The 27,983-nt window shown below is 44.0% G+C and overlaps 1 protein-coding gene across 4 annotated transcripts; it reads left to right on the forward strand.

Annotated features, from left to right (window-relative positions):
- LOC129818832 (probable RNA-binding protein 18) lies at positions 1–27,851 on the forward strand. 4 transcript variants are annotated; one of them, XM_055875092.1, is made up of 6 exons: positions 1–234; positions 1,251–1,673; positions 13,362–13,488; positions 14,199–14,285; positions 21,538–21,626; positions 26,426–27,851. In XM_055875092.1, the coding sequence occupies exons 2-6, from the start codon at positions 1,258–1,260 to the stop codon at positions 26,583–26,585; spliced, it is 879 nt and encodes a 292-aa protein (XP_055731067.1). In that variant the 5' UTR covers positions 1–234; positions 1,251–1,257; the 3' UTR covers positions 26,586–27,851. The 4 variants fall into 4 exon arrangements, with proteins under 4 accessions (XP_055731067.1, XP_055731066.1, XP_055731069.1 ...); XM_055875091.1 differs by having other exon boundaries at positions 2–334; XM_055875094.1 differs by having other exon boundaries at positions 2–334; positions 14,199–14,279.
- The last annotated feature ends 132 nt before the right edge of the window (positions 27,852–27,983 follow it).

The raw sequence follows: 27,983 nt of genomic DNA on the forward strand, positions 1-27,983 counted from the left end.
AAATATCACTGACGTCATGAATACTGATTTCACGAATACTCAGTTGTCTTGAAAGCAGCAATACCTGGAGCCGACGCTTGCGTTATTCCTCATATTAATTCAAATAATATGTTTTGGGTGTCATCAATGTGTGTGCTCTTTTTGGGCGAGATTGTGTAAGACGTCATTCAAAGGCGCCTTTGTTTTTGCTATCTTGCGGCTAGTAGCTAGCTCACCGGAGCTTTGTGTACTAAGGTATTTTAACTAAATTATAGAATTCTATTGACGTTTTGTTGATATAGTAATCCCTTAACGTTGAGCCGTTCACCGTCAGACAAAGTTTCTACCGAACAAGGTAAATTAAACGTTTGATACAGACACTTAGTTCTAGCATAATAGCTAGCTTACTTCGTTAGCAAAGCTTGACACCCGTCCGTGTCGAGGGCTCTTGGCATTGACAAATCCATGTTGCAAGGTGAACAGAAACACAAAACAAACAATTCATATATATATATATTATATATATATTTATTTCCTGGTGGTGTATCTTTAGTCATCTAACTAGATCCATTGCCAATGATAGTTAACTGGATTGCTGTTAACGTAAACTAGCTAGCTAAATCAAATTGTATTGGTCGCGTACACATATTTTGCGGGTGTAGCGAAATGCTTATGTTCCTAGCTCCAACAGTGCAGTAATACCTACAATACAATACACGCAAATTCCCAAAAAGAAGGAGTCCAGAAATATTAGAACGAGCAATGCATGTCATAGTCTGGGATATAAATATAGATGCATATCATGGTGTGTATAGACATTATGGACAGTAACGTATATGAATTGAAAAGGTGTACAACAGCAGTTATATAACATGAGCTGTTACTAGCATTCAGTATATACACATGAAGTGGGTAAAACAGTATGTTAACATTATTAAAGTGACCAGTGTTCAATGACTATGTACATAGGGCAGCAGGGTTGAGTACCAGGTGGTAGCAGGCTAGTAACAGTGACTAAAGTTCAGGGAAGGGTACTGGGCTGAGGCTGGCTAGTGGTGACTATTTAACAGTCTGATGGCTAGTTAATGTTTCTGTCTGAACAGTGAACGCAGTGAAACGTATGATCACAAAAATAGGACCTGTGATTAGCTAGCTAGGCTACTTGATGTTTTCATTTTCATAAGGGTTTATCAGTATTTAATCAAGTTGTGGGCCACATTATTTTGCCGACGGGCACACTCCCAAAGCCTATCTCTCTCTTTCTCTCTCAGGAGACCCATGGAGTCTGCAGTGGAGACGGCGGAGAGTTCCCCCATTGTTACAGAACGCGAGAAACCTATTCGGTCTGCAGTAGAGACAGCGGAGAGTCCTCCTACCATTTCAGAAGGGAAGGAAGCCACACCATCAGCCGTGGAGGACCAGGATGTCACCGTAGTTTCAGAAAGCAAGAAAACTACACCTTCTGCAGTGGAGACGGCAGACAATGATGTCACTATCGTTTCCGAAAGCAAGAAACGTACACCTTCTGCGGTGGAGACGGCAGACGATGATGTCACTATCATTTCAGAAAGCAAGAAACCCACGACAGCACAGCTGGCCGTGGAGACCGTGGAGAATGCCTCTATCATTTCAGAAAGCTCGTCACACGAAGGCCATCGCCTGTGGATCGGGAACATCGATCCTAAAATCACAGAGTGAGTGAATCCCCTTGGTCCATGAACCTCGAGGTAGAATTTGTCCCTAACCACAGCTCTAGGATCAGATCGCCCTACTCTCAAATCCTTGCCTTAACCATCAGGTAGATTAAACATGTATTTAACCCTGAACCAGTGGTAAGGTAGCCTCGTACAACCAGCCTAATCTCACCAGCCTGCTACACAGATACGAATCATTTATGTGAGCTTGCGAGATCAGGCCGGTTGTACGAGGCTAGTTGTTATGGGCAACTTTTACTCTCTCCGCCCCTGACTGGGAGGTGGGGCGCTCGCTCTTCCCTGCCAGGGAGGCAATGCAGCAGCAGCCCAGCGGAGCAACCGCCGTGACTGGCCCGTATGATTGATTAGCCGTGTGTCTGTGAGGGCAGGAGAATGAGCAGACAACGTTGGGCGTGTGAAAGAGAGGCACTCGGGCATGGCGGCCTGTTCTGCTGAAGGGCTGCCATCATTTCTCACTCACCTGGCGTGTTTACTCTGTCAACCTGTAGCTTGCTGGCTGCTCTTTTTGCTTCAGAAGAAGGAGTGGGGTGGAGGGCAGCACAGGTTGGGATTGGCTGGTGGGCTCCTGGAAAATGTACAGCTTGCTGGGGCTGGTGTCTAGACAGGCATTTCCTTCCCCTCTACCCTCTGTTTTCCTTTAAATAACCTGGGGTGCATCCCAAATGGCACCCTATTCCCATAGGGCTCTGGTCAAAAGTAGTGCACTACATGGGGTATAAGGAAAACAACAAAATATGCCCACAGGGTGGTGATTGGTAAGATGAATTAGTTCACGTGCTCCAAGTGTTTGCTGTAGCACGACCTACTTCAGGGCCCTCCTCTCTGTAAAGTGACATGCAGGCAGGCAGCACTGTAGAGAGTTCTGTTCTTGTTTTCTGAGTGAGGGTCAGTATTCAGCTACAGTCACCTTGTTCTTTTTCTTTTTACAGCGAGCCAGGAGATCAAATAAGTGAGTAATGGAGATGAGGTAAAAATCTCTGCTGTAATTTCTTAGTTTTTCCGCTAATGTGTAGTCTCTGTCAGAGAGATTGATTGTGGTGTTGAAGAGGAGATAGGTCCTGGTAAAAAAAAGTATTGCAATATATAGGGACTAGGGGGCCATTTGGGACAAAGTCTTAGACTCACTGCTTGCTGCACCATCAGGAGCCATTGATCACTCATTTCTCTAAGGAGAAGTCCAAACTGGAAGATTCCCTTTTAACACGACCACACGGTTTCTACAACTGCTACTAGGCTACTTTCTCCCTGTCTCTTGTCCCTTTCGCGCTCTCTTTCTATCGTCCCTCTCGCGCTCTCTTTCTCTCGTCCCTCTAACGCTCTCTCTGTGTTTTTCTCTCTGTCTCTCTCAGCCAAGAATCCTTTATTTTCTCGTTATTTTCCATGCTAATTAATCCTCAGGTCTTAATGATGTCAGATCCTCAGCACCATCATCAGTCATGATCTCATGCCCTGCAGATCTCTGGAAGAATTCAGTCTCGGGACAAAGCTGAGCGATTGCTAAATTCCCCGTTTTTTTCCTTCTCTTGGAGAAACTACGAGTGGTAGAAAAGCTCAACTGAAGTTGGGAGATCATCGGAGTTTAGCTCGTTGAAAAATGCATAATTCCGAGGTCACAGTCTGGATTCTGTGAATGATTCTTTGAATGATATAGGCTGCATTTCATCTGGGAATGCTTTTGCTACCTTCCCCATATCTCAGGGAGCAGAATCAACACTTTGGCACATTTGTTTTTGAAGAGGCAGCTGAGCTCTTATAGCAGCAGATGTGATATCTTACGAAACATGTTGTGCACCAGTCTCAGGCACAGGCTGTCGTTAGACAAACACCAGCCTGACTGTGTTTCAAGAGTGTGTCTTTAGCGAAGGAGGCAACACCCCAACGCGCCTGCTCGACCCGCCTGCCCAGGCACATCTCCCACACACACACACACACACACACACACACACCACACACACATGGCTAGAGTTGGCACAATTACCGTATAACTGTGTAACTGACAATTATGGATGAAGACCGTCATGAAAATAAAATAACCGTTAAAATAACAAATGTGGATAAAACAGCTGACCGAAGAAGGAATTGGCTGGGCATTTGTGCGGTTGAGTCCGTTTCTGCTGTAACAGACTCTACAGTAACATGGACTTAACAACACGATGAGACTTTGTTGCTCCTTGCTGAGACAAGCAAGGTGTTGTAGCAAACAAATGTTCTGTTTCAGTGGTTCCCAAACTTTTTTTTAGTCCCGTACCCCTTCAAACATTCAACCTCCAGCTGCGTACCCCCTCTAGCACCAGGGTCAGTGCACTCCCAAATGTTGTTTTTTGCAATCATTGTAAGCCTGCCACACACACTATACAACATATTTATTAAACATAATGAGTGTGAGTTTTTGTCACAACCCAGCTCGTGGGAGGTGACAAAGAGCTCTTATAGGACCAGGGCACAAATAATAATCTAATAATAATAATCAATAATTTTGCTCTTTATTTAACCATCTTACATATGAAACCTTATTTGTTCATCAACTTGTGAGTAACTCACCACAGGTTAATGAGAAGGGTGTGCTTGAAAGGATGCACATAACTCTGCAATGTCGGGTTGTATTGGAGAGAGTCTCAGTCTTAAATAATTTTACACATACAGTCTGTGCCTGTATTTAATTTCATGCTAGTGAGGGCTGAAAATCCACTCTCACATAGGTACGTGGTTGCAAAGGGCATCAGTGTCTTAACAGCACGATTTGCCAAGGCAGGATACTCTGAGCGCAGCCCAATCCATAAATCTGGCAGTGGCTTCTGATTTTGAATTCAACTTTCACAGAACCGCTTGTTGCAATTTCGATGAGGCTCTCTTGTTCAGATATCGATAAGTGGACTGGAGGTTAGGGCAAGAAAGGGATAACGAATCCGTTGTTTGTAATTGCGTGCCCAACTCACTCAGGTGCTTCGCTATATCACATTTGACATTGTCTGTAGCTTGAGTTAATTTGCACACAAAAAAATCATACAATGATGGAAAGACCTGTGTGTTGTCCTTGTTAATGCAGACAGAGAAGAGCTCCAACTTCTTTATCATAGCCTCAATTTTGTCCGGCACATTGAATATAGTTGCAGAGAGTCACTGTAATCCTAGATTCAGATCATTCAAGCGAGGAAAAAACATCACCCAGATAGGCCAGTCGTGTGAGAAACTGGTCATCATGCATGTGGTCAGACAAGTGAAAATTATAGTCAGTAAAGAGAACTTTAAGCTCGTCTCTCAATTAAAAAGAAAAACGTGTCAATACTTTGCCCCTTGATAACTAGCGCACTTCTGTATGTTGTGAAAGCGTTACATATTCGCTGCCCATAGCTTTGCATAATGCAGAAAATACACAAGGGTTCAGGGGTCTTGCTTTAACAAAGTGAACCATTTTCACTGTAGTGTCCAAAACGTCTTTCAAGCTGTCAGGCGTTCCCTTGGCAGCAAGAGCCTCTCGGTGGATGCAGCAGTGTACCCAAGTGGCGTCGGGAGCAACTGATTGCACACACGTTACCACTCCACTATGCGCCATCAGTACCGACACCAACATGAGCAGCAGCTACGTTTGGCTATATACAGACCGTTAGTGGAATTCCCACGAGAGAGTAATGGTTAATGTGATTGGATGTTAATTATTTGACTAGACTACCTGTATTTGACATTGTGTTGTTATTTTGCTGAACACTAGATGGTGTAATTTTTTGGGGGTCAGTGAAACGAGGCTACTCAGGCAAGAAAAAAAACCTTACCCAAATGTATAGCCCCATTGGAAAATATAAATGGACTGTTTGAAAATGTGAAGGAACATTTTTTTGGGGTGTACCCCCGACGTGAGTATGCGTACACCAGTTTGGGAATATCTGCCTAGGCAATGTCCCCTCTCTGCAGCAGCACATGCAGTCAGGAGAGGAGAAAATGTGCATCTTAAAAATCAATTTTTATTAGTCACATGCGTTGAATACAACAGCTGTAGACCTTACAGTGAAATGCTTCCTTACGAGCCCCTTAACCAACAATGCAGTTTTAAAAGAAATACGGATAAGAAATAAAAGTAACAAGTAATCAAAGAGCAGCAGTAAAATAACAATAGCGGGACTATATACAGGGGGGTACCGGTACAGAGTCAATGTGCGGGGGCACCGGTTAGTTGAGGTAATATGTACATGTAGGTAGAGTTATTAATGTGACTATGCATAGATGGTAACAACAGAGAGTAGCAGCGGTGTAAAAGAGGGGGGGGGGGGGCAATGCATATAGTCTGGTTAGCCATTTGATTAGATGTTCAGGAGTCTTATGGCTTGGGGGTTGAAGCTGTTTACAAGCCTCTTGTACCTAGACTTGGTGCTCCAGCACCGCTTGCTGTGCGTTAGCAGAGAGAACAGTCTATGACTAAGGTGGCTGGAGGCTTTGACAATTTTTAGGGCCGACCTCTGACACCGCCTGGTATAGAGGTCCTGGATGGCAGGAAGCTTGGCCCCAGTGATGTACTGGGCAGTACACACTACCCTCTGTAGTGCCTTGCGGTCGGAGGCTGAGCAGTTGCCATACCAGGCAGTGATGCTAACCTTTTGAGGATCAGAGGACCCATGCCACATCTTTTCAGTCTCCTGAGAGGGTATAGGTTTCGTCGTGCCCTCTTCACGACTGTCGTGGTGTGCTTGGACTAGAGGTCGACCGATTAATCAGAATGGCCGATTTCAAGTTTCAATAACAATCGGTAATCGGCATTTTTGGACACCGATCATGGCCGATTACATTGCACTCCACGAGGAGACTGCATGGCAGGCTGACTACCTGTTATGCGAGTGCAGCAAGGAGCCAAGGTAAGGTGCTAGCTAGCATTAAACGTATGTTATAAAAAAACAATCAATCTTAACATAATCACTAGTTAACTACACATGGTTGATAATATTACTAGTTTTTTTAGCTTGTCCTGCGTTGCATATAATCGATGCGGTGCCTGTTAATGTATCATTGAATCACAGCCTACTTCGCCAAACGGGTGATTTAACAAGCGCATTCGCAAAAAAAGCACTGTCGTTGCACCAATGTACCTAACCATAAACATCAATGCCTTTCTTAAAATGAATACACAAGTATATATTTTTAAACCTGCATATTTAGTTAATTTTGCCTGCTAACATGAATTTATTTTAACTAGGGAAATTGTCACACTTCTCTTACGTTCTGTGCAACAGAGTCAGGGTATATGCAGCAGTTTGGGCCGCCTGGCTCGTTGCGAACTGTGAAGACTATTTCTTCCTAACAAAGACAGCCAACTTCGCCAAACGGGGGATGATTTAACAACGCGCATTTGCGGAAAAAAGCACAATCGTTGCACGAATGTACCTAACCATAAACATCAATGCCTTTCTTAAAATCAATACACAGAAGTATATATTTTTAAACCTGCATATTTAGTTAAAAGAAATTCATGTTAGCAGGCAATATTAAACGAGGGAAATAGTGTCACTTCTCTTGCGTTCATTGCACGCAGAGTCAGGGTATATGCAACAGTTTGGGCCGCCTGGCTCGTTGTGAACTAATTTGCCAGAATTTTACGTAATTATGACATAACATTGCAGGTTGTGCAATGTAACAGCAACATTTAGACTTATGGATGCCACCCGTTAGATAAAATACAGAACGGTTCCGTATGTCACTGAAAGAATAAACGTTTTGTTTTCGAGATGATAGTGTCCGGATTCGGCCATGTTAATGACCTAAGGCTCGTATTTCTGTGTGTTATTATGTTATAATTAAGTCTATGATTTGATAGAGCAGTCTGACTGAGCGATGGTAGGCACCAGCATGCTTGTAAGCATTCATTCAAACAGCACTTTCGTGCGTTTTGCCAGCAGCTCTTCGCAATGCTTCAAGGTGGCAATACTAAAGTACCTATTAGAACATCCAATAGTCAAAGGTATATGAAATACAAATGGTATAGAGAGAAATAGTCCTATAATAACTACAACCTAAAACTTCTTACCTGGGAATATTGAAGACTCATGTTCAAAGGAACCACCAGCTTTCATATGTTCTCATGTTCTTAGCAAGGAACTTAAACGTTAGCTTTTTACATGGCACATATTGCACTTTTACTTTCTTATCCAACACTTTGTTTTTGCATTATTTAAACCAAATTGAACATGTTTATTTGAGACTAAATTGATTTTATTGATGTATTATATTAAGTTAAAATAAAAGTGTTCATTCAGTATTGTTGTAATTGTCATTATACAAAAAAAATTTTGTAAAATATATATATATATATATATATAAAAATCGTCCGATTAATCGGTACCGGCTTTTTTTGGTCCTCCAATAATCGGTATCGGCGCTGAAAAATCATAATCGGTCAACCTCTAGCTTGGACCATGTTAGTTTGTTGGTGATGTGAACACCGAGGAACTTGACGCTCTCAACCTGCTCCACTGCAGCCCCGTCGATGAGAATGGGGGAGTGCTCGGTCCTCTCTTTCCTGTAGTTCGCAATCATGTCCTTTGTCTTGATCACATCAGGAAGTCCAGGATCCAGTTGCAGAGAGAGGTGTTTAGTCCCAGGGTCCTTAGCTTATTGATGAGCTTTGAGGGGACTATGGTGTTGAACGCTGAGCTGTAGTCAATGAATAGCATTCTCACATAGGTGTTGCTTTTGTTCAAGTGGGAAAGGGCAGTGTGGAATGCAATAGAGATTGCATCATCTGTGGATCTGTTGGGGCGGTATGCAAATTGGAATGGGTCTAGGGTTTCTGGGATAATGGTGTTGATGTGAGCCATGACCAGCCTTTCGAAGCACTTCATGGCTACAGACGTGAGTGCTACGGGTCGGTAGTCGTTTAGGCAGGTTAGCTTAGTGTTCATGGGCACAGGCACTATGGTGGTCTGCTTAAAACATGTTGGTATTACAAGACTCGGACAGGGAGAGGTTGAAAATGTCAGTGAAGACACTTGCTAGTTGGTCAGCGCATGCTCGCAGTACACGTCCTTGTAAAACCGTCTGGCCCCGCGGCCTTGTGAATGTTGACCTGTTTAAAGGTCTTACTCACATCGGCTGCGGAGAGGGTGATCACAGTCTTTCGAAACAGCTGGTGCTCTCGTGCATGTTTCAGTGTTATTTGCCTCGAAGCGAGCATAGTGGTAGTTTAGCTTGTCTGGTAGGCTCGTGTCACTTAGCAGCTCTCGCCTGTGTATTATTATTTTTGTTGCTATTCTAATGGTTGTTACGGTGACCGCGTTTTTTTGTCTGACCAATAAACGTCATCCAAAATTCCATGACCATCACAGCCCTATAACACGGCTCCACCCAACGCATGGAGGTAGAAGAGGAAAGGTAGAAAAGGATGGGAGGAAAGACCTGGCTGGGAGAATTCACTGCCCTCTTTAACTTATCCTTTACCAGGAAAGACCTGCTTTGGAAGACTGCCTCCTTTACCTCATGTTCATGTGAGATTATAGACCATAAAACATGGCCTCTGGGTCATGTCAGATGTTGGACCAGGCAAACGGACCAGGCAAACGGTCTCTTTCTCTTGGTCTCTTACTTTCTCTCTGTCTGTCTCTCTCTGGTGCCCAATTTGAGAGTGGTCGCCATATTCAGAGAGCATTCAGTTCCTCCCTGACTCAGTCCTCAAATAGATGGAGGAACTGTAGGTGCTGGTTCGCTTCACTGCCTGGTTATTTAACAGATGTCCAGCTTGGCTCGGGTTCATGCTTTCACAGAAGAACCCCCTCGAGCAAGGAGATCACTCCTCCCCTCACCAACCCTTAGCTCCCCTCCTCAATCTCCTGCCGGCCGGCACGTTTTACAACACCCAGGAGAAGTGCATTGTGGTCTGTTACAGGCCAGACGTGGTCCCGTCCCCTCCCGTGGTCCTTCCCGGTGTATCAGCCCACTATCAATTCCTCAATCTGTGCCAGCAGCAGGTCGCAGGAAGACACTCCATTCCAGCCTGCAGAGGGTGGAGTCTGGGAAAGTGAGAAATTCTGCTTGTAGAGAAAGCTCCTGGGAGGCCAAGGAAAGACATTAATACATCCAGTCCATGGGTGTACCCACAATAACATCCTATACCCTATGTAGTCCACTAATTTTGACCAGGCCCCATAGGGCTTTGGTCAAAAGTAGTGCACTGTATAGGGAATAGGGTGCCATTTGGGACGTAACCCGGGATCCCTAGTACTCCCACAACTCCTGCTCCTGGGCTACATACCTTTCCACGATTTAAAAATAACTGCTGGACAAATGTATGAAAGCAACAAGCATCTCTGTTAGGCTACTTGTACACAACACAATTCCCAGGCAGTCACTCCGGGGAGAAAAAAAATAAAGGCTCACCCATGTTTTTTTTACATTTATTTACGTAACATGGGCTACCAAGGGACATTCACATTCTAATTGTTTTACATTTTGAAATAATGTAGCTATTTCTTTAAACTAAGTGATTAGTCTTCCATAGGAAACATTTTGTGTTGTATCTGACCTTAGCTTGAGATCAATAAATATCAAATCAAATGTATTTATATAGCCCTTCTTACATCAGCTGATATCTCAAAGTGCTGTACAGAAACCCAGCCTAAAACCCCAAACAGCAAGCATTGCAGGTGTAGAAGCACAGTGGCTAAATACTGGTTAGACCTAGACTATTGCCTGACCTGAGGCTCTATTGCATTATGTGGAATTCAATGTCAGCCAATGTAGCTGCATGTCATGCTTCCAACGTACCTGTGATGACTATGACACAACCACTACCCGTTTTATAATTCCATAAGAGATAATGAATGTAGGCAAAAGTTACAGTACCAGTCAAAAGTTTGGACACACCCACTCATTCAAGGGTTTTTCTTAATTTTTTAATATGTTCCTCATTGTAGAATAATAGCAAAGACAGCAAAACACATATGGAATCATGTAGTAACCAAAAAAGTGTTAAACCAATCAAAATATATAAGAGATTCTTCAAAGTAGCCACCCTTTGCCCTGATCACCGCTTTGCACACTCTTGGCATTCTCTCAACCAGCTTCACCTGGATTGCTTTTCCAGCAGTCTTAAAGGAGTTCCCACATGCTGGGCCCTTGTTGGCTGCTTTTCCATTCACTTTGCGATCCAACTCATCCCAAACCATCTCAATTGGGTTGAGGTCGGGTGATTGTGGAGGCCAGGTCATCTGATGCAGCACTCCATCACACTCCTTCTTGATCAAATAGCCCTTACACAGCTTGGAGGTGTGTTGGTCATTGTTCTGTTGAAAAACAAATGATAGTCTCACTAAGTGCAAACCAGATGGGAAGGCTTATCGCTGCAGAATGCTGTGGGAGCCATGCTGGTTAAGTGTGCTCTGAATTCTAAATAAATCAGACAGTGTCACCAGCAAAGCACCATCACACCACCTCCTCCATGCTTCACGGTGGGAACCACACATGCGGAGATCATCTGTTCACCTACTCTGGATCTCACAAAGACACAGCGGTTGTGTCTTTGTGAAACAATGGACAGATTTCCACCAATCTAATGTCCATTGCTCATGTTTCTTGGCCCAAGCAAGTCTCTTCTTATTATTGGTGTCCTTTAGTAGTGGTTTCTTTGCAGCAATTTGACCATGAAGGTCTAATTCACACAGTCTCCTCTGAACAGTTGATGTTGAGATGTGTCTGTTACTTGAACTCTGTGAAGCATTTATTTGGGCTGCAATTTCTGAGGCTGGTAACTCCAATGAACTTGTCCTCTGCAGCAGAGGTAACTCCGGGTCTTCCTTTCCTGTGGCGGTCCTCATGAGAGCCCGTTTCATCATAGCGCTTGATGGTTTTTGCGACCGCACGTGAAGAAACTTTTAAAAGTTTTTGAAATGTTCCGCATTGTCTGTGACCTTCATGTCTTAATGATTGACTGTCATTTCTCTTTGCTTATTTGTGCTGTTCTTGCCATAATATGGACTTGGTCTTTTACCAAGTAGGGCTATCTTCTGTATACCTCCCCTACGTTGTCACAACACAACTGATTGGCTCAAGCGCATTAAGAAGGAAAGAAATTCCCCAAATTAACTTTGAACAAGGCACACCTGTTAATTGAAATGCATTCCAGGTGACTACCTCATGAAGCTGGTTGAGAGAATGCCAAGAGGGTGCAAAGTTGTCATCAAGGCCAAGGGTGGCTACCTTGAAGAATCTCAAATATATTTTTGATGTTAACACTTTTTTGGTTACTACATGATTCCATATGTGTTGTTTCATAGTTTTAATGTCTTCCCTATTAAAAAATGAAAAACCCTTAAATGAGTAGGTGTGTCCAAACTTTTGACTGGTACTGTATATTGTGACCCTATGACTAGGTAGCATTTCTATTCATCTGGTCATGCCCAGTCTACACTGTTGATGTTCTTCTGATAACTCCCTGAAATGGTAGCATGCAGCATAGGCTTTTGGCGTTCACGGACAGTGATAGTTGGCTCGGACAACAGAGAGAATGCACTCTCCTACGCACAGACTGCATGCTAGGCTGCCCACCAATACAGACCGTCGACATGGAAATATGAAATTGGCTGCTTCTTGTTCAGACTGCCCCCCCCCCCCCCCCCCCCCCCCATTACAGCGTGGACTAAATATATCTCCTTTACTGTTGTCCCAACTTCTCTCTCGGTTATACGGTAGATGGCGTGTGAGAGAACTCTCGTAATCACTTCTACTTGAACTTCACAGTGTGTGGAATGAGTGTAGGCTTGAATCTTATGCCAACATATTGAGTCTTGTGTCGGGAGGTATAACCTCAAGTTCCCTCTGAATCACTGGTGCAGCTGTTAGCCATGGTCATGACAAATTCATCTATTGATTGGTACAAGGCCGGGCCAGTACAGTATGTACTACTGTAAGGAACTCTTCATAGTTTAACACTTGTTAACAGGGCAATGAGGCTATAGTCGAGACCACCTCAAGAGTCAGACGGTCAAGCAATTAATATATTTTTATAATGGATCCTGGATGTTAGTGACAATGAATCCGAATGCTAATAACCTTCTGAGTGGAAGGTGGACGTGTTCAATTTCCCACGACTATTGTAGGCTAACAGGCCAAGGCAGTTACGGCAGCTAGCCGCACGCAGCCGTGCACTGTACAGTAGCGAATGTTTTTCTTGAATTCAGGCTTCCTCTTTTTCTTTTTTTTTTCTCTCATTGTCCTGCCGCTGTATCCTCTGTATTGTGTGGATGAAAGATTTACTGCGGCTAAAAAGGTGTAAGAGACCGGTCATTCTAATCAGGAGCAGGTGACAGGGAAGGCAAATAGAGTCATGCTATATGATGTTTTATGAATAGGTTGGACTGTCCGTGACAAAGGAATGTTAGCTAATTTATGTTATGAGTCGTCTTAGTTGATGGTGGAAGTCTGGCGTTGAAAGACCCGGCCTGTATTGAAAGAGACATTTTCGTAATGATTTGTTTCAACCGATTCTACTGGAATTCAATTTAGTCTTTATATGAATCAAATGTGTTTGGAGATTACACATGTCCACTAAATGTTATTTCAAAGTAATACGTGACTGAGTTTATCCAAGCAAATCAAATACAGAAACGACAAAATACATTGATTTTACGTTGTCACAGCAGATCAAACGCGCTGGAGTGAGTCTCAGTATAAGTGTGTGTGTTTCCTCTACAGGTATCACCTGGTGAAGCTTCTGGAGAAGTTTGGGAAGGTGAAACAATTTGACTTCTTGTTCCACAAGTCCGGACCGTTGGAGGGCCAGCCCCGAGGATACTGCTTTGTTAACTTCCACACCAAAGAGGTGCGACACCCCACCAGCCATTTCACATCTTTCAATTCCAAGAAAAGACAGTCTCTGCTTCATATGAATTTACATTTGAGTCATTTAGCAGACGCTCTTATCCAGAGCGACTTAATAGTGCGTTCATCTGAAGACGGCTAGTCGAGACGACCACATTTCACAGTCGTTGTAAGTAAATGTTTCCCAAATGAAGTAGTTATCAGCTTATTGGTAAAGATAAGTGCATTGTATAAATGTGCATTGGCAATTAACTCACAAAAGTGAAAAGTTAGGGCAAGTCAAAAGCTATACACAGCATAGACAAAAGATACAGTATAGCCAACCGTTTCCCATCTCTCCCCGTGAAGATATTGTCTCAAACTTCATAGGGCTCTTCAGGGCTCCACCAAAGCTGAGATAAAGATCTCTTATTCACTGTGAGTGTCTCAAGTGTGATGGGAGGCTGTCCCTGGGGTGTTATTCAGAGGAAGTGTGTATTTATTAGTCTCATACACACGCAAACACACACACCACTAGAGCCCCACGGACTGGGTGATCCATCCATCAGTCGTTACTGTCTCTGTTATCACTTTATGATAAATAATATTGATTTGTATAAGAGCTCTTTGATAAGTGTTTGCTAAATGACTACAATGTAGTGATACTGGCCTCGTTTTTCATGGTGAAATTGTTTTTTTCATGAGGATCAAACCCCTTTTTCCCGTCTCCAGGAGGCTGAGAGGGCGATCCATTGTCTGAATGGGAAGCTGGCCCTGTCCAAGAAGCTGGTGGTGCGCTGGGCACACGCACAGGTAAAGGTAAATGTCACCCGGTTAAAGCTCTCGCCTTTTACACACACACACACACACACACACGGACACACACGGACAAACACGGACACACACACACACACGGACACACACGGACAAACACGGACAAACACGGACAGAAAGACAGACAGACAGCATGGCCTGTGATTCATTGTGTGTCCCTCTCTTAGGGCAAAAAGGCCAGCCTTAACCTAAGTGTCCTGCATACAGCACTGTGTTTGCCTGTGGTCTGCTCAGTGGTGTGTGTGAGTGTTGTTGGGTACAACAAAATGGCAGCATGGTGTACAGGCCACACATGGACATGGTACGAGTGTAGAACAGTAGCAGAAAGGCAGGAGTGTGGGACTGGAGAGGACAGTGCTCCAGTCAGTGGGGAGATCTCTTGGACTCCAGCAACCCTGGTCTGTCCCTAACAATAGGCAGCTGCCGTATGGACTAAGGAAATCCTGTATGGGACCGAATCACGCCCCTCCTGTACACCCCCTGTCCCCCCACTCTCCCCTGAGGGGAATGAGACACCAGGTTCAGGTCAAGGTTAGCAGTGCAGCCCTCCTTTGACAATAACAAGCAGCGGACAACTGGTTCCAGACCCCCCCCCCCCACCCCTCTCAAGGTTCATGACATGCTCCCCACATAAGACAGATCAAGAATAACAAATCACATTTTATTTGGCACATGCCTTCGTAAACCCATAGGTGTAGACTAACCATGAAATGCTTACTCCCCAACAATGCAGAAAGACAGAAATAGATAAATACACAACGCGTAACGATAACTTGGCTATATACATGGGATACCAGTACAGAGTTGATGTGCAGGGGTATGAGGTAATTGAGCTAGATATATACATATAGGGATTTTTACCTTTATTTAACTAGAAAAGTCAGTTAAGAACAAATTCTTATTTACAATGACGACCTACCAAAAGGCAAAAGACCTCCTGTGGGGACGGGGGCTGGGATTAAAAAATAAGATAAATAAATAACATATAAATATAGGACAAAACACACATCACGATGAGAGACAACACTACATAAAGAGAGACCTAGACGACAACATAGCAAGGCATCAACACCTGACAACACATCATAAAGAGAGACCTAGACGACAACATAGCAAGGCATCAACACCTGACAACACAGCATGGTAGCAACACAACATGGTACAAACATTATTGGGCACAGACAACAGCACAAAGGGCAAGAAGGTAGAGAACAATACATCACGCAAAGCAGCCACAACTGCCAGTAAGAGTGTCCATGATTGAGTCTTTGAATGAAGAGATTGAGATAAAACGGTCCAGTTTGAGTGTTTGTTGCAGCTCGTTCCAGTCGCTAGCTGCAGCGAACTGAAAAGACGAGCGACCCAGGGATGTGTGTGCTTTGGGGACCTTGAACACAATGTGACTGGCAGAACGGGTGTTGTATGTGGAGGATGAGGGCTGCAGTACATTTCTCAGATCGGGGGGAGTGAGGCCTAAGAGTGTTTTATAAATATGCATCAACCAGTGGGTCTTGCGACAGGTATACAGAGATGACCAGTTTACAGAGGAGTATAGAGTACAGTGATGTGTCCTATAAGGAGCTTGGTGGCAAATCTGATGGCCGAATGGTAAAGAACATCTAGCTGCTCGACATCTATAAATGATGTCTCCGTAATCTAGCATGGGTAGGATGGTCATCTGAATCAGGGTTAGTTTGGCAGCTGGGGTGAAAGAGGAGCAATTACGATAGAGGAAACCAAGTCTAGATTTAACTTTAGCCTGCAGCTTGGATATGTGCTGAGAGAAGGACAGTGTACCGTCTAGCCATACTCCCAAGTACTTGTATGAGGTGACTACCTCAAGTTGACTACATCAAGCTGAGGTGATGAGGTGACTTCCTCAAGCTGAGGTGATGAGGTGACTTCCTCAAGCTGAGGTGATGAGGTGACTTCCTCAAGCTGAGGTGATGAGATGACTACCTCGAGCTGAGGTGATGAGGTGACTACCTCGAGCTGAGGTGATGAGGTGACTACCTCGAGCTGAGGTGATGAGGTGACTACCTCGAGCTGAGGTGATGAGGTGACTACCTCGAGCTGAGGTGATGAGGTGACTACCTCGAGCTGAGGTGATGAGGTGACTACCTCGAGCTGAGGTGATGAGGTGACTACCTCGAGCTGAGGTGATGAGGTGACTACCTCGAGCTGAGGTGATGAGGTGACTACCTCGAGCTGAGGTGATGAGGTGACTACCTCGAGCTGAGGTGATGAGGTGACTACCTCGAGCTGAGGTGATGAGGTGACTACCTCGAGCTGAGGTGATGAGGTGACTACCTCGAGCTGAGGTGATGAGGTGACTACCTCGAGCTGAGGTGATGAGGTGACTACCTCGAGCTGAGGTGATGAGGTGACTACCTCGAGCTGAGGTGATGAGGTGACTACCTCGAGCTGAGGTGATGAGGTGACTACCTCGAGCTGAGGTGATGAGGTGACTACCTCGAGCTGAGGTGATGAGGTGACTACCTCGAGCTGAGGTGATGAGGTGACTACCTCGAGCTGAGGTGATGAGGTGACTACCTCGAGCTGAGGTGATGAGGTGACTACCTCGAGCTGAGGTGATGAGGTGACTACCTCGAGCTGAGGTGATGAGGTGACTACCTCGAGCTGAGGTGATGAGGTGACTACCTCGAGCTGAGGTGATGAGGTGACTACCTCGAGCTGAGGTGATGAGGTGACTACCTCGAGCTGAGGTGATGAGGTGACTACCTCGAGCTGAGGTGATGAGGTGACTACCTCGAGCTGAGGTGATGAGGTGACTACCTCGAGCTGAGGTGATGAGGTGACTACCTCGAGCTGAGGTGATGAGGTGACTACCTCGAGCTGAGGTGATGAGGTGACTACCTCGAGCTGAGGTGATGAGGTGACTACCTCGAGCTGAGGTGATGAGGTGACTACCTCGAGCTGAGGTGACTACCTCGAGCTGAGGTGATGAGGTGACTACCTCGAGCTGAGGTGATGAGGTGACTACCTCGAGCTGAGGTGATGAGGTGACTACCTCGAGCTGAGGTGACTACCTCAAGCTGAGGTGATGAGGTGACTAGCTCAAGGTGACTACCTCAAGCTGAGGTGATGTGGTGACTACCTCAAGCTGAGGTGATGAGGTGACTAGCTCAAGCTGAGGTGATGAGGTGACTAGCTCAAGGTGACTACCTCAAGCTGAGGTGATGAGGTGACTAGCTCAAACTCTAAACCCTCAGTGGTAGTAATAAACCTTCCTGGGAAGAGGGGCATTCTTCTTACCAAACCACATGACGTTTGTTTTGGAGGTGTTCAGAACAAGGTTATGGGTAGAGAAAGCTTGTTGGACACTAAGAAAGGGATAAAGTGACTAGGCAACAGGGTAGACCAACAGTAACAGCAGCGCATGTGATGTGTCAAACGAGGTAGTGCAAAAAGGGTCAATACACAGATAGTCCGGGCTATTGGTTAACTATTTAACTAACTATTTAGCAGTCTTATGACTTGGGGGTAGAAGCTGTTTAGGGTCCTGTTTGTTCCAGACTTGGTGCATTGGTACCGCTTGCCGTGCGGAAGCGGCGAGAACAGTCTATGACTTGGGCGGCCGGAGTCTTTGATGATTTCTAGGACCTTCCGCCGACTGGTTTAGAGGTCCTGGATGGCTGGGAGCTCGGCCCCGGTGATGCGTGTGCGTCTAGTCCATTTCCACATCCCGTGTCTGACTCACTGAGCCATTCTGTATCGAGTGACATTAACACCAATAGGATTCAATCATTTTGATGACATTTTTTTTATTTTAAATATCATTTTTAAGTAACGGTCACGTTATTTTTTATTTTACCGTTATTTTACCAGGTAAGTTGACTGAGAACACGTTCTCATTTGCAGCAACGACCTGGGGAATAGTTACAGGGGAGAGGAGGGGGATGAATGAGCCAATTGTAAACTGGGGATTATTAGGTGACCATGATGGTTTGAGGGCCAGATTGGGAATTTAGCCAGGACACCGGGGTTAACACCCCTACTCTTACGATAAGTGCCATGGCATCTTTAATGACCTCAGAGAGTCAGGACACCCGTTTAACGTCCCATCCGAAAGACGGCACCCTACACAGGGCAGTGTCCCCAATCACTGCCCTGGGGCATTGGGATATTTTTTAGACCAGAGGAAAGAGTGCCTCCTACTGGCCCTCCAACACCACTTCCAGCAGCATCTGGTCTCCCATCCAGGGACTGACCAGGACCAACCCTGCTTAGCTTCAGAAGCAAGCCTGCAGTGGTATGCAGGGTGGTATGCTGCTGGCTCGTCATTCAAGGATTCGTGCTGTTGATTTGCACGCGGTTTGATTTTGCCATGTTCTGTAATATAAATTCACCATGGCTTAACCGAGGGGATGGACAGGCCGACTGTCTGGAGATCTCCAGCTTTGTCATCAGATATGCGTCAACCACTGGACGGATGTCGTCCCCCCCCCCTTTCCCCAGAAACGTTGAGAGTCGTTCACCTCTGAGCCCGACCTTTTGAACCTGTGAACTTAGAGATAATGGAGGGAAGAGGCAATGATCTAAGGAGAGGAATGTGATACGGGTCACGCGTGCAGTAAATAGACCCTTGGTGCTTGCCTGTCCGGAACGTATAGGATACATTCTTATAGAACGCCTTGTAAAATGGAGGGAAGGGAGTATTTGAGGGTCATTGTTTGACGCCTAATCATGGTCCTAAATGTATGACCTCAGCATCTATTATGACTAGTGGGTTGTTAAGTACTCTGGCGTGAGAAAGCAAGGGGCCCGTTTGTTTGCTTTCATTGTAATACTTATTTCCATGTTGCGTTGAGGAAGAGTCATTTTCATGACTGATATGTGGTTGTCTCACCTAGCTATCTTAAAGGGACGCTTTGGGATTCGGGCAGCGAGGCCCTTTCTCTACTTCCCCAGAGTCCGATGAATTCACGGATACCCATTTTCTATCTCTGCGTCCAGTCTAAAGGAAGTTTGGAGGTAGTTCAGCGAGCCAATGCTAACTAGCGTTAGCGCAATGACTGGAAGTCTATGGTATCTGCTAGCACGCTGGCAGTTACCATGGACTTCCAGTCTCGTTGCTCCGACGCTAGTTAGCAATTGCGCTAAATGCTGGTTAGCAACTTCCTTCAAACTGCACACGGAGACATAGAAATGCCACGAGTTACTCTTGTCTCTGGGGAGGTAGATAAGGGGCCTCATTGCCGACCTGAAGCATCCCTTTGAGATAGATGCACCAACTGTAAGTCTCTCAGGATAAGAGCGTCGGCTAATTGACGAATGTCAGAAAAATGTCATTCATCCATTCATATTGGTTCAGAAAGCAACACGATGCATTTTGAACCCGCTTATTAAAAATGCATCCTATTGATCCTAACTGATTACTAGACCTGGTAATTCTAATATGAGTCTTTTCTTGTATGTTGATGTGTTTTTTTCGTTCTTCTCTCTACAGGTTCACATTGCATCACTCACGTTGGGGAAGTTCTGAGGGGCGGTTTTTGAGAGGAATGAATGCACAGTTATATTGCTGTGCCGTTCACCTTCCCCACAATGCCTCAGAAAAGGGCATCACAATGCCAGTGAGGGGATTTGACCAAAAGCAGCAGCAGACAAACGGAGTGACCTGGTCCCTCCATGGTGCAACCGTAATCTAAACGGGCTCCGCTCTGGTTACCTGGTCCAACCATGGTGCGACTGTAGGCAACCTACCGTAAGCTAGCTGGCCCCAAAGCTCTGCTCCATCTGTGGTTACCAGCTCATGTTCTGCTCAGCAGCCAGCCATGTGGGAGGAAGTTGCAGTTCATTCTCTAGAAACTCTCCTTATACCTCATCATGTCCTATGTTACTTTACTTACATGTCTCACAGATGTTCTTCTCCTTGCTTTTGTTTTTGTATCTCTGTTTGTTTGTCTCTCTGTCTCTCTCTCTCTGTCTCTCTCTCTCTTGTCTCTCTCTCTCTCTGTCTCTCTCTCTCTCTGTCTCTCTCTCTCTCTATGTCTCTGTCTCTCTGTCTCTCTCTCTCTCTATGTCTCTGTCTCTCTGTCTCTCTGTCTCTGTCTCTCTGTCTCTCTCTCTCTCTCTGTCGATCTCTCTCTTTGTCTCTCTCTCTCTTTGTCTCTCTCTCTCTCTCTCTCTCTCTCTGTCTCTCTCTCTCTGTCTCTCTCTCTCTGTCTCTCTCTCTCTGTCTCTCTCTCTGTCTCTGTCTCTCTGTCTCTCTGTCTCTGTCTCTCTGTCTCTCTCTCTCTCTCTTTGTCTCTCTCTGTCTCTCTCTCTTTCTTTGTCTCTCTCTCTCTCTCTCTGTCTCTCTCTCTCTGTCTCTCTCTCTCTGTCTCTCTCTCTCTCTCTCTCTCTCTGTCTCTCTCTCTCTGTCTCTCTCTCTCTCTTTGTCTCTCTCTCTCTTTGTCTCTCTCTCTTTGTCTCTCTCTGTCTCTCTCTCTCTGTCTCTCTCTCTGTCTCTCTCTCTGTCTCTCTCTGTCTCTCTCTGTCTCTCCCTGTCTCTCCCTGTCTCTGTCTCTGTCTCTCTCTCTCTCTCTCTCTGTCGCTCTCTCTCTTTGTCTCTCTCTCTCTTTGTCTCTCTCTGTCTCTCTCTCTCTGTCTCTCTCTCTCTTGTCTCTCTCTCTCTCTGTCTCTCTCTCTCTGTCTGTCTCTCTCTCTCTGTCTCTCTCTCTCTGTCTCTCTCTCTCTGTCTCTGTCTCTCTGTCTCTGTCTCTCTGTCGCTCTCTCTCTTTGTCGCTCTCTCTCTTTGTCTCTCTCTCTCTTTGTCTCTCTCTCTCTCTCTCTCTGTCTCTCTCTTTGTCTCTCTCTCTCTCTCTCTGTCTCTCTCTTTGTCTCTCTCTTTGTCTCTCTCTCTCTTTGTCTCTCTCTCTCTCTCTCTCTGTCTCTCTCTTTGTCTCTCTCTCTCTCTCTCTGTCTCTCTCTTTGTCTCTCTCTGTCTCTCTCTCTTTCTTTGTCTCTCTCTCTCTCTGTCTCTCTCTCTCTCTGTCTCTCTCTCTGTCTCTCTCTCTCTGTCTCTCTCTCTCTCTCTGTCTCTCTCTCTCTCTGTCTCTCTCTCTCTTTGTCTCTCTCTGTCTCTCTCTCTCTGTCTCTCTCTCTGTCTCTCTCTCTGTCTCTCTCTCTGTCTCTCTCTGTCTCTCTCTGTCTCTCTCTGTCTCTCTCTGTCTCTCCCTGTCTCTGTCTCTGTCTCTCTCTCTCTGTCTCTCTCTTTGTCTCTCTCTTTCAGAGGTTTGAGGGTTTCAGAGGGGATAAGAATGGTCCTGCCAGCCTGGAGCCGTCCTGCAGCGCAGAACTAGACTTACCAACCAATCTCAGGTCGGTCCAATCTCTCTGCCCCTCCTCCCTCTCTGACTCTCCCTTCATAGTTCACTCACCCTCCCCCCCTCCCTCCCTACACTATTTTAGAAGCCTATGAATTACAGTATGATATACCAGGTTAGGGTGTATATTAGACTCATGAACTCATGATCAACACCTAAAAGTCTAACTTAAATGTATTTAAAAGCTGGAATCCTTGATGGTGACACTGCCACGTCCATTTGCGATATTATAACAAAAAAGACGTTACTGCTGACTACGGACACTGTTTTTCCCATCGGTCATAATAGCACGTGCGATAGACCAGCAAAATATGTACTGCAATGTATTTTACAATGTTACGCGACGCTCCTCACCTTCGTCATCAAAACCAGATAGTGATGATCAAATTTAATTTGTCATATGCGCTGAATGCAACCGGTGTAGACCTTACCGTGAACTGCTTACTTACAAGCCCTTAACCAACAGTGCAGTTCAAGAAATGGAGTTAAGAAAATATTTATAGAGAAAGTTTCAAAGTTGAATCACCACGTGCACAAGGTGTTAAAAACAGTACAGTGAATTTCTTTCCCAACAATACAGTGATATTCCCTCATCAATCTACACACAATACCCCATATTGACAAAGCAAAAACAGGTTGACATTTTTTTTATTTATTTTTTTAATACATTTGATATCACATTTATATAAGTATTCTGACCCTTTACTCAGTACTTTGTTGAAGCACCTTTGGCAGCGATTACAGCCTCGAGTCTTCTTGGGTACGACGCTACAAGCTTGGCACACCTGTATTTGGGGAGTGTCTCCCATTCTTCTCTGCAGATCCTCTCAAGCTCTGTCCGGTTGGATGGGGAGTGTCGCTGCAAAGCTATTTTCAGGTCTCTCCAGAGATTTTCGATCGGGTTCAAGACTGGGTTCTGGCTGGGCCACTCAAGGACATTGAGACTTGTCCCGAAGCCACTCCTGTGTTGTCTTGGTCCTGAGCACTCTGGAGCAGGTTTTCATCAAGGATCTCTCTGTACTTTGCTCCGTTCATCTTTCCCTCAATCCTGACTAGTCTCCCAGTCTCTGCTGCTAAAAAACATCCCCACAGCATGATGCTGCCACCACCATGCTTCATCGTAGCAATGACAGGTTTCTTCCAGACATGACGCTTGGCATTCAGGCCAAAGAGTTCAATCTTGGTTTCATCAGAGCAAAGAATCTTGTTTCTCATGGTCTGAGAGTCCTTTAGCAAACACTGGGCTGTCATGTGCCTTTTACTGAGTGGCTTCCGTCTTTACTGAGTGGCTTCCATCGGGTTGTTGGTCAGCTCCCTGACCAAGGCCACCCAATTGCTCACTTTGGCCAGGCGGCTAGGTGTCTGTGGTGTCTTGGTGGTTGCAAACTTCTTCCATTTAAGAATGATGGAGGCCACTTTAAAAGAAAATGTTTTATACATTTGCAAAAATAAACTGTTTTCACTTTATCATTATGGGGTATTGTGTGTAGATTGATGAGGGGCATTTTTTATTTAATCCATTTTAGAATAAGGCTGTAATGTAACAAAATGTGGGAAAAGTCAAGGGGTCTGAATACTTTCCAAATGTACTGTATCTAATTGTTGGGCCTTTCAATATAAAATGTATGTCTCTATCATAATGTTCAGGGCAAATATTAGCCCATGAGTAAGCTCTGGCCACCTGGTAAACATGTTATACTAAAAATGTTTAAAGTGCTATACTGGTGGATTACTCATTCTCTAATATATTATTTTAGTCAGATACTTTGCTGAGGAAGCCTAATTACCCCATAACTCATCTGCCAAGTTTGCCTCTCCACTGTTGTCGTTTTAGTTTTGTTTTCAACGGGTGTGGCTGAAATACGGGCGCAGTAGTCTATGGCACTGCATCTCAGTGCTAAAGGCGTCACTACAGACCCTGGTTCGATTCTAGGCTGGATCACAACCGGTCATGACTGGGAGTCCCATAGGGCGACGCACAATTGGCCCAGCGTCGTTAGGGTTTGGCCGGGGTATGCCGTCATTGTAAATAAGAATTTATTCTTAACTGACTTGCCTAGTTAAATAAAGGTAAAAAAAAATATATATATATATATATATATATATATATATATGAAAAAGCTGAATTCACTAATTTGAGGGGTGTCCACATACTTTTGTGTGTGTGTATATAGTGTAGATAATAATAGAAAAATAGAATAAAACATTTAAGTACGAATAAAACCCCACAAGAACTACGATGCGATTTAAAGAAACACGAGAATGCCAGTATATACAGGTCAGTGTCAGTACCGTATTCAGTGTGCAGGAGTACTGGAGTGTGGTTGAGGTGGGTTTATACATTTTTTTAAAAGTGGAAAGTAGCATTTATAAAAACAAATGCCCTCGTGAGCTCAAATGCAACACTTTTTAATTTATTGATGAAACAACCATGTCTAAGATGGACTTTAAAAGAGAACTTTTCTATTTTACAACAAAATCTCAATTGTTGATGTAAATGCCAGGTTATAGAAGGTTCCAGACACTTTATTTTTGCGATTTCACTTATTTTTTAGAAACTTACCCCAACCAGCGATTCACTTCGTCATCCTTGTTGTCTAGTACGTGGGTTTTGAAAAACATGAACAAATACTCCAAAACACCCAAATACTTTTAGAAATGCTGTCATTATAGTCATGCAGGTCTTTTAGATGTTGTATAATGAAATTGTCATTCCAAACTTTATCCGCAACATTGAATTCCATTTTCTGCGACTCGAGCTGTTACTCCTGTCCAGCTGTTCAATTGTCTGTGTAGCCTTCTGCTCGAATGGACGGCGAGGTATCGCTCGAGTCGCAACTAAATGGAATATAACATTGAGGACAAAGTTCGGAATGACACAATTTCATGTGGTCTACATCTAAAGACCACCACTGTACTGAGACAGGGTTCACACAAGGTGCTTATTTTGGCACTCTGAAATTCAAGTACACCTTGAAAATAAGAATTTTCTCAAGTTAGTACTTCAAATATGTAAATATGAAAAATGCATTGGTCTTACAAATTAATTTCCAGGCAGACTACAGAGTTCTATTTCCTCATGTGTTTCGCACTCTGGTTGCCAGGCAAACTCAGATATTCCACCCACACTGCCACTCAGCCAGGCAGGTACAGAACTGACTGATTAGGCACCACCCAACGTCACATCGATAGCTAAAATGTAGATTAAATCCTGCCTGGCAGGATATTAACGTTTATGAAGGGGTTTTGCCAGACCCAACCAGGGATGTAGTAGAGGCTAAACGCACGTAAACGGCATTTACGCAACTTTTTATTTGTGAAATAGCATTTACTCACGTTTTTATTTTGTTAATTATAATTTACGCATTTATAATTGCATTCCCAGTGTTGATCAACGCTCAGAAGCCTTCTTGATCTGCGTTCTAATTGCAAATTATTAATGTATGCTCGTTATGTTCGCCTGCTCCCCCGGATTTGCCTTGTTAGCAGCATATTCATTCACCTCTCTGTCCTACGGGAAACTCGGCTGTGTCAACAGACATCCCCTAACAAAAACTCCCTGACTCGGAGAACGAGTGTACATCTGGTAAATAGTCGCTGATATTTCAGTCAGATGTCTTGCTAGCTATGTAGCTCAAGTGCTCTTGTTGATAATCTGGTAGCGAGCTATGGCTAGAAGGATGAGGTTAGAAGCTAACGTTGAATGGAGGCTGCAATGAAGGACGCAAAGGAGATACACAGAGAAAGGAAGCATTGAAGCAAGTAAGGAGAGAGGTTAGTATTACAGTGGTTCCTAAACTTGGGGTCGCGGACCCATGTGGGGTTCTTTAAAATGTAAATAGGATCCCCTGAGAGAATCTTTAATCTTATCAAACACATGAATAACTTGTTTCTCTTCAAATGGGTCTAGAATACAACCTTTTAGAGTCAACTAGGGGCCTTTTACACTGTTAGAATTCACTTTCATGTCATTGTGTTGGGACAGCCTGTGGGACCTAAGATTTTGTGAAATATAAAGACCATTTAAATATAAAGACAATTTAATATTGTTATCCTGTACATTGAACTAAAATATTGAGTTACAGTTCATATAAGGAAATCAGTCGACGTCATCAGTACTGACTTACCACTCATGTATGTATGTAATAAATAAATAGTGAAATGTAATATTGAGTCAAACTTGTAAGGAAGGTAGTGATGAATAGTAAGTTGTTTTTTTTCATCTGGTTGTGGCAATATACTGCCATCTGGTGGTGACTAGAAACAATTGCATAATAGGAACTATTACAAATTGATGGTCCTTGAAAATAAATATTAGTGCTTGAAAAAGTACTTCAAAGTCCTTGAATTTGACTTGTACGAACCTTGCTGAGAGCATTTCAAAAGGACATATTTGGTGCGGGTAAGTTCCTCAAAAACAAGTGAAAATTGCACAACCAAAGTGTCTGGAACCTTCTATAACATGCCATTTTCATCAAAAATTGAGATTTGTTTGTAAAAAAGCTAAATTGTCCTTGAAGGGAGAGTCCTCAGGAAAGTGCATTTCATTTAATTTACCATAAACTTCAATAACACAAACTCACCAACCATAGACCAGTCAGTGTGGAGGAAGAGAAGGAAGAGTTTCCTTTTTTTCTTTCTTTATTCCTGCTGCACCCCCCCCCCCTCGCTCTCCCTTGTTTACTACCCCACTCACTCAGTCACTCACTCTATAGCTCTCTCGCAGTCACACTCTCTCCCTCTCTTGCTCTCTCCTACCCACTCACTCTCTCTTCTTCTCCCTCCCATACAAAGTACGAGTGCGAAGATTCGTGCGATCGAGGCCAAGCTTCAGATGATGGAGGAGAACCCAGACGAGGAGTACCAGGGCCCCTCAGCCTACATGTACAACAAGCCTCCGGAGAAGAAACGCCAACAGCCTTACAGCAGACCCTTCCGCAAGTTCAGGAGATGACACACAGGGGACAGAACATCCAACACCTAGGCTTGCAAAATTCCCCCGTTAACTTTCCCCGAACTCCCAGGCTTTCCAGAATTCCTTGTTTGAAGATTCCCAGTGTTCGGAGATTCCCAATATCAGAAGGGAATAAGCAGGACATCTGGAATCGTCCAACCAGGATTTCTGGAAAAGTTGAGAATTTTGACAAAGTTACTGGAATTTTGCAACCTTACCAATACCTGACTGGCTCAGTGACTTCCTCTACAGCGGTCTCCTGTAATACGTTAACAGATTCCAAGACAATTGAAGTGCTAATTAACATTACCATGATGCAAACGTATATATGGAATATGCTCAGATTGTTAAATTATTGTTACACTGTAGTGTTGTGGGAGTTGCCTGATGCCAATCTGTTTGTGCTATTTTCCCAACTCCTTGTCACTCATTGACAATGACTGCAATGGAGTTGGCAAGAGCACAAAAAGATCTGGGACCAGGCTATAGTGGGAGTCAGGCCACCAAACTGTATGACTTCAGGTTTGGACAGATGGCGCAACAAGCCATTCAAATTTTTTCCTATTGTGTGTATTCTTACTTGGAAGAGGAATTATAATTTTTTTTCAAGGAAGGTTTTGTTTTTTTGTAATCTACTTTTCTACAACTTCAGCCAAAACAATTTTCAATGGCTATATGTATTGTATGATGTGTAGAATATCACACCTTCCATTTATCTTACTATTGTTTTTCTGTTTGGATTTTTTTCAAATACATTTTATTGTAATGTTTCATTTCTGTCTTTGCCGTTCAGTGTTGGGAGTTTGACATTATTACCCTTCATAATTCCAATTTGACCTGATGTCGTGGACTAATACAGTATATTATGTTTCCCACATGCTCTGAGTCACTTGTTATCATTAGCTACAGACCAACATGATCATGTTGGTCTGTAACAAAAAAGAAGGCAAGGCAAAAAATCATGTATTTTAAAACTGAGTGGTTGTCACCATTCTGTGTTTCTTGTGATCAAAGAAGGTTACGCTACATGTATTTTATTCATAACACATATTTGGCTATGTTTGAGTGTGATTTGAGGGCCATCAAAAGTGGAGAATGTTGAGCAACTTTGGACAATTATAACTATTTTTATTTATGCTATGACACCCGGTAAACGACATTGCAACTCAACTCGTAGATGACATTGTTCAATCATAAAATTGTCTTTGAAAACAAATAATATTTGTATTTTTTTATTTCAATGTAAATATACCGCCCTATATTGTCGTCTATATTGTCGTTTTTGAAGTTTTTACATGGCTATTTTATGTATTCCATAATTTGTAGATCTGCCAAATGTTTAGAAGAATCTGGTTCAACTAGAGCAGGAGATTCACATATCTATTTACCACTCCTCAG

Source organism: Salvelinus fontinalis, chromosome 21 (genome assembly GCF_029448725.1).
Source record: "Salvelinus fontinalis isolate EN_2023a chromosome 21, ASM2944872v1, whole genome shotgun sequence".
In the NCBI taxonomy this organism is placed as follows: Eukaryota; Metazoa; Chordata; class Actinopteri; order Salmoniformes; family Salmonidae; genus Salvelinus; species Salvelinus fontinalis.

Coding starts and splice junctions, on each gene's coding strand:
- LOC129818832 (XM_055875092.1), top strand. CDS start 1,258: ATGGAGTCTGCAGTGGAGACGGCGGAGAGTTCCCCCATTGTTACAGAA. Junction 14,286..21,537: donor GGGCACACGCACAGGTAAAG/GTAAATGTCACC, acceptor TCTCTCTTTCAG/AGGTTTGAGGGTTTCAGAGG. Junction 21,627..26,425: donor GACTTACCAACCAATCTCAG/GTCGGTCCAATC, acceptor TCCCATACAAAG/TACGAGTGCGAAGATTCGTG.